The 7,241-nt window shown below is 41.0% G+C and overlaps 1 protein-coding gene across 1 annotated transcript in view; it reads left to right on the top strand.

Moving 5' to 3' along the window:
- Window positions 1–2,419: 2,419 nt before the first annotated feature.
- Window positions 2,420–7,241, top strand: part of LOC139550335 (semaphorin-6B-like) — a 79,756-nt gene continuing 74,934 nt past the window's right edge. Inside the window, exon 1 of the mRNA XM_071361171.1 lies at window positions 2,420–3,228. Coding sequence (XP_071217272.1) covers window positions 3,226–3,228 — 3 coding nt within the window. The 5' untranslated portion in view covers window positions 2,420–3,225. The remainder of the gene's footprint in view (window positions 3,229–7,241) is intronic.

The following is a 7,241-nucleotide window of genomic DNA, read 5'->3' as shown; positions in this document are numbered from 1 at the left end:
CTGTACTCTGACTGCAATCTTTTTTTTGTAAGGGGAGAGGTCAGGTCAAAAAGTATAAAAGTGCCCCTTATACCAGTGTGGGGATGAGAACATTTGTACCCGAAGTTTGTGGAGTCTGTGTGGTGTCGTTGTTTTGCTGTGTCTGCTGGATAACTATTTTTAGAACCTCGCGTTTTTAATAAATGTTTGCGGTGTGGTCAATTGTACTGAGGTATGTGTTTACTTTCTTTATCAGCGTTTATTTATTCAAATTTGACAGGCTATGTATTGCTTTAAAAGTTATGCCACTGCACTAATGTCAATTTGTTTGCAGTTTATTCTTTGTGTGGAGAGATGCTGATAGGGCAGTGGAGACGTGGTAATGGAGTAGGGGCCTGAGGGCACACACATAGTGTGTTGTGAAATCTCTTATGAATGTATTGTAATGTTTTTAAAATTGTATAACTGCCTTAATTTAACTGCTGCCTTGGCAGCAGCTGATGGAGATCCATAATAACTACAAAAACAAATAGGGATCCAAGCTGTATATTGAACCCCAGCTATGGAAATGCAGTGCTGGAAAAAGTACTCAATTGTCATACTTAAGTACAAGTAAAGAAACCTTCATAGAAAATGACTCAAGTAAAAGTGAAAGTCACCCAGTAAAATACTACTTGAGTAAAAGTCTAAAAGTATTTGGTTTTAAATGTACTTAAGTATCAAAAGTAAATGAAATTGCTAAAATGTACTTAAGTATCAAACTTAAAAGTATAAATCATTTCAAATTCCTTATATTAAACAAACCAGATGGCACCATTTTATTTGTGTTTTTATTGACGGATAGTCAGGCGGCTAGCCAAGCACACTCCAACACACAGACATAATTTACAAGTGAGGCATTTGTGGATAATGAGTCTGCCAGATCAGAGGCAGTAGGGATGACCAGGGATGTTCTCTTGATAAGTGTGTGAATTGGACCATTTTCCGGTGAAAATGTAGCGAGTACTTTTAGGTGTCAGGAAAATGTAAAAAGTACATAATTTTCTTTAGGAATTTAGTGAAGTAAAAGCAAAAGTTAGCAAAAATATAAATAGTAAAGTAAAGTACAGATACCCCCAAAAAACGACTTAACTAGTACTTTAAGGTAGTTTTTCTTAAGTACTTTACACCACTGGGATATTGTTTAGATAATTGAACCCGTCCTCCGTTGAGGGGATTGTCTTTCAGTTAGCCTATGTATTTGCATTTAAAAAATATTTACCATTTATCTTAAAATATGTGTACCTGTTTTCTCTTTATTTCATACTGTAGTTTTATTTGTTACTGTTTTTGGTCTGTTTTTTGGTCAATTGTGAACTCAGTCAACCTGTAGTCAGTCTGTGAAAGCACGGAAGCTCTATGAGCCATCCAAGTAATTTGTGTTTATGTGTTTTACTGTCGCTTTTGTAAAACAATTAAAACCTTAATTCCTTAATAATATTTTCCTCTATCTGCCTCTGACTGTGTTCATGATCCTAGAGCGTGTGATATGAATAGTTGTTACAGATGGATAGGACTATTTATGTAATTAGGAAAAACATAATTTACAACCATGATTTTGTCTCTCCTATCTCACAGAATATAATGAATAGGCTAAATCAAATTTGATTTAGTGAATATATCATTACTGTCCAAAATGATAGAGATACCCTGTTCCTATTTGTTGAGATGCTTTCCTGAAGACACCTGCCACTCAGGCGCTCCCATGTCCTCCCACATCATCTTGTTTCCTTAGTTTTGACAGCTTCCACTGATAGCAATGGGAGTGGATGACAGCATAATTCCCTGTGGGAAATTATCACACTCTCATCTTACCTCTCACTCTATACCCTCCTCCAGCAGTGATTCCTTTATTATGCACAGTTTTTTAGGCTATTTTAATATTTGACATTTTCACACCCAGATTTGTCCTTGATTGGTTATAAAATAATTGTGTTAGATAGAATTACATTAAGGGTCCAATAAAATGTTTTCTCCAAAATAGACATTTGCAGTTTGTTCCACATTTCTAATGATATGCTACAGTGTTCAAAGACAAAACCTAATGTTTAAATTTTTGGGGGAGAATTGTTTTGTTTGTTATACACTGAGTGTACAAAACATTAAGAACACCTGCTCTTTCCATGACATAGACTGACCAGGTATATTAAGGTGAAATCTATGATCCCTTGTTGATCCCTTGTTGATGTCACTTGTTATTGCAACGCAATATTAGGAAGGTGTTCTTAATGTTTTGTACACTCAGTGTATTTTTCATGATGAAATACCTGCCAGATTTGAATATGCAAGAAAAAAATGTTTGTGCGTGTATGCGTACGTGAAAGAGAGACAGAGAGAGAGAGAGAAAGAGAGAGAGAGAGAGATCAATGACGTCCCCATTCATGCATTGTGGGGTGCTTTGTCATTTTGAAACGTTCCCTGAATATTTCTGTCCCTGTGTTGGTGGTGCTAAATATGTGTATGCGACCAATAACATTCGATTTGGTTTGATGTATTATTGGATATTGGAGACATTCTGCGTTGGTATCCTTTCTCAACATAGTGTTGGAATATATCCATTATAGCCTGAGCCTGTGATATCTGAGAGCTTGACCAGTGTCTTTCTTCGGCTGTCAAGGGAGCACTGCATGCAAACCTGGAAAGACTGCACAGCTGGGGTCCACAGACAGAGAGAATTAATTAAGACAGAATGAAAAGACTCGTGAGTATTTTGCCTGCACATATAGCCTAAGCTTTCTGGTCATTTGAAGGTGACGCTTACCCCTCTACACCGATTATAGCCCACTCTTGGGTTTCATTGTGTGATTTGCAGGGGTGCCCGAAAAATATCCTTATCTTCAAACAAGGCACTGAAATGTAGCCTATAAATAAAGCACTGCACCTGCAGGTACCATATTTCGCTTTTACCCGGGTAAGGTTTATTGGAAAGGTTTGAACTGGTCTGGACGCGTTCACTGGAAGATAACGGGGATGCCACGGTTACGCGCAGAAGCCGCTCGAGGAAGAGACAGGTGCGGCAGAGGGGATTGGTAGCTTAATAGCCGATTCTCATCCAGGCATTGTGATTACCAAGAACCAGAGAGAGCTTGGTGCCCTGCTCCACCCTTTGTGTTGATTTCAGACGTAGAGGAAAACCTGTCTGCATACGAGAGGACGACTGGCAACAGACCAGACATCGCCTGCATACCTGTCCATCTCGCACAGTGAATGGTGAGTGAGTTTAGCCGTAGAGAGAGATGGTGGAGGATGGATGAACAGGTATTGCATTCGCTTTAGCAGCGTTTTTACCGCGGCTGCGCCTTCGGTTGCTGGTGCTCTGAATGTACACATGCTATTTAATCAGCTGCCATTGAATGCTTTGTTTAGGTTTTTGCCAATGACAAAGGGTGTTGTGTCGTATTCTTTTGAGGTACGTGTCTCCTTTGGTTGCTATACTGTGTGGGCTCTGTGTTCTTTGTGTTATTCAATGCATCATTGTTTTCATAATTGGACATGGACTAATATATTTTAGTTTAATTAATCATGTGTTGCATCACTTGCATGATGTAGTCCATTACTTTCATGTGGGTATGATCATTAAAGTTTTCCCAGTTATTCGGATCATAAGAATGACAATGGTGAATATGATGAGTTTAATCATGTTGACAATTAGTCAACATGCTGATCCTATATGGAACAAGAGCTCTTATTCATCCTATGCAATAATGCATTTTATATTTTCCTACATGTTGGGTCATTCTTGTACATTGTGACTCTCAACCCCAATTGACCAGGGTAAGTAAGTGGCATTAAAGAGTGACGTTGATTGAGTAATTATGTTTTTCTAAAGGTTTCCAGTGATATAGAGCAAAGGTCAGACATATGGTCATTTGCCTGCCATCACTGCATTGATTGGCTCATTATTCTTTCAGTAGCTCCATGGGCTATGCCTGAGTGTAGAACAATGTAAAGCACTTTGAGACCTACTGTAGGAAGAGCTAGCCTAGGAGTTGGCTATGCAGCACAAACAGATCTGGGACCAGTCAAGACCCAGTTGGGTTGAAAAGGGTAGTGGTTGATATTTGCATGGCAGGCTTGTGTTTTTAATTGTATTGGTAGTTAAATAACTTATTGTACGTCCCGACTGTTCTTTCTTGTTCCGCTGTTGGCGGAACAAGAGTTACAGTATAAACTGGGTGGTTCAAGCCCTGAATGCTGATTGGCTGACAGCCAATACCACAGGTATGACAAGACATTTCTTTTTACTGCTCTAATTAGGTTGGTAACCCGTTTATAATAGCAATAAGGCACCTCAGGGTTTTGTGATATATGGCCAATATACCACGGCAAAGGGCTATATCGAGGCACTCCGCGTTGCGTCGTCCATAAGAACAGCCCTTAGCTGTGGTATATTGGTCATATACCACACCCCCTCGTGCCTTATTGCTTAATTATATCATGGGGTGAGACCATTCTCATAAAGAGCTGAACGTGTGAAGGAGGAGGTGTAGTCGCTAGATGACCATGCTTGCTTGAATGGACCAAATTGGATGAGCTTTGTGGTCTTAATGAGGTGTACGGTTAAGGTTAATGGCTATAATCACAAGATAGAGTTGTACTTGTGTCCTTTCTAGCATGACCAGATAGTGATGACCAGAGGGAGGCTTGAGAGAAGAGGTGTCAACATCAGGTAGCTTTATTGGGCTAAATCCCACAGACTGAGACTCTGAATATACTGTAGACTAAAGCCCAGGCTGCCAACATCCCACCCACTCTCAATGTTTGTGTCCATCAGACTTACAGCCCACTGCAGATCCCTTAAGCACCCAACATGGTCCTCAGTGGCAAGGAAAACTGCTCACTTACTGCTGGCATTCCTGGGGCCGGCAGAGTGATTTACCCGTTATTATTTATTTATTGTTTACAACTCCCCCCTTTTCTATCAGGGCCATCGAGTTCCAATAGAGGACTTTAACAGCCTTTGGTCGCAGTTGTTTATGTTTGTGTCGAAAGAGACAGGCAGGAGAGAGAAGAGAGAGAGAGGAGAGAGGGACATGGAGTGAAGTGCAGAGAAAGATAAGTAAAGATGGGGAGCGAGAGGATAAGTGAGAAAGGGTAGAGCAAGGAGGAGAGAGTGAGACAGAAAGTAGAAAGAGAGAGAGAGAGACTTGGAGTCTGAGGGAGTGTGAATGGTTTCCCTGTTTTGCCTGCTATGGCCACAGACAGCCTCACAGCAGCCCTGTGAGCAGGTGCTCACCCCATCACAGCCACCACAGGGAACAACAGGTGCAGCCAGTGTTTCCCTTAGGCTCTCTTTAGACGGCACACAACCCGCAGGCCAGAGCTATCTGAGATCCTTGGGACGTCCATACCCTAAGCCCCTTACCCTTACCCCTACCATAACCCTAACCTTTACCTAACCCTAACCCTTACCTTAACCATTTGAAATGTCAACTTCAATGGGGTAGGGCATCCCAAGGATCTCGCATAGCATTCACCCAAGCCGACATCACGGGGCTGTTGACTGACATACCAAAACATTCAAACCAAAACCAATTGAAACCATTTTCACTTACACTGTATATCACTTATAGCCAAGCAATTATAGCCTCTGCTATAGAATCAGTAACACATTATTTACAGCACAGGGATACAATAAATTATTAATCAATGATTAATCAATGATTAATTAAACAGTATAATTACTCAATCCTAATGTAAGGAGAAAAAAAAGTAATTTAATTTAGAAATTAAGTTTATACGAAACTGATTTGAAAAGCAATTAAACCAATAAAAAGGTTTCAGCTGAAGCAATCTTGTAGAGCCAGAGGGTACAGCACGACCCATAGGGATTCTTAATGACTTGTATTGATCACAACTACGGGCTCTGTGGCTCTCAACATGGTAGCTACATTGTCGCTGCATACCAAGAATGCAAGTTTGGGTTCATGTACTAAATAGGTCTTTCTACCAGACATGTGCAAGTCTGTTCGTTGATGTCCAGGAAGGCAATTGCAAACATTTTGTTCTTGTTTAGTTCTGTTACACCCGGTAAACACTGATTGATTGATTTCAAAACTGCAGAGTGTGAGAAATGCTGTTTCACTTTAAGCTGTAAAATGTGTAAACACCCATTTGCATTGTGTTAGTGTTCCTAAATGCCTGTTTGGTAGGGAAATGGAGGCTGAGTAAAAAGTGCTTGTTTATTATTTAAACTGAGGCGTTTAGGCATCAATAATAAAATAGCACTTTTTATTGTACAGTACTTCCATTTCCTACTAGAGTGGCTGATGTCTCACACATTCAGTTTGCTCTATTTCATTCATGAGTAACAGAGGTTGGTCAGTGAACCACTCGTGCATGATGGGTAGCCTTTCCTGAGACCTGAAGACTGTTATCTTCTGTAGCTTCCTGCAGTATTCTGTGGCAGTGCAGGGGTTAATCAGAATTTCAGAGCCAGGTTTGAAATATCCAGATGTGACAGGAAGTTGATATATTGGCTACTAAGAGAGGCCCCATAACTGATATGATATATGTCAGTGTTCTTCTGTAAGATGGACCAGGATGGAGAGTGTCCTGAGTTATAGCCGCCCAGACAGTCCAGTCTGTTAGAACTCAGAGGGTGGGGTTCTTTAGCTTCCTCAACGCTACATCAACACTTTTAAAAGCAGTCCTGTAAAGCCTCTGTATACCTCAGGGTCTATCGGACCAGAGGGCTCTGGCTGTGCAGGCTTCTCCTCTGTGACCTATACCAGCGGGGGTCCTGGGAGCAAGGACCCCAGGCAGCCGTTTTCCAGCATGAAGAGGGCAGAGGTGCTGGGCTCGTGGAGGCAGGCCATTGTGTTGCCCGTCAGAATGTAGATCTTGTTGTAAGGAGAGAAGGTACCAAAAACAAACTACTCTTTGGCCCAGTTCCAGTCGCCCTCTTGTACCACCTTGGTGTCCAGAGATCTGAAAGGACGGGATCTTATTCTTGCATGGGCCACACTCACATATCGAGAATATTAGCAGTCGTCTTATGTTGCTCTGGATAAAATGGTCTGCTTTATGATGTGTTATTACATTGGTAATATAAGAGAGTATTTATGTTCATTTTCATGCTCTCCTTTCATCAATAATGTCTCTCCAAAGCTTTACCCACGATCAAGAGAACCTGACGCCCAGTATGGGGTCTCACATACCCGATGAGGGATGCTAACACGTGTATTCACTTCTGCAACATATGGCTCTCATATATCCCTCAA

The sequence above is a fragment of the Salvelinus alpinus genome, chromosome 23, assembly GCF_045679555.1.
Source record: "Salvelinus alpinus chromosome 23, SLU_Salpinus.1, whole genome shotgun sequence".
Taxonomy (NCBI): domain Eukaryota; kingdom Metazoa; phylum Chordata; class Actinopteri; order Salmoniformes; family Salmonidae; genus Salvelinus; species Salvelinus alpinus.
The sequence above is the reverse complement of the archived record's forward strand: the minus strand, read 5'-3'. Positions and strand labels throughout refer to the sequence as shown.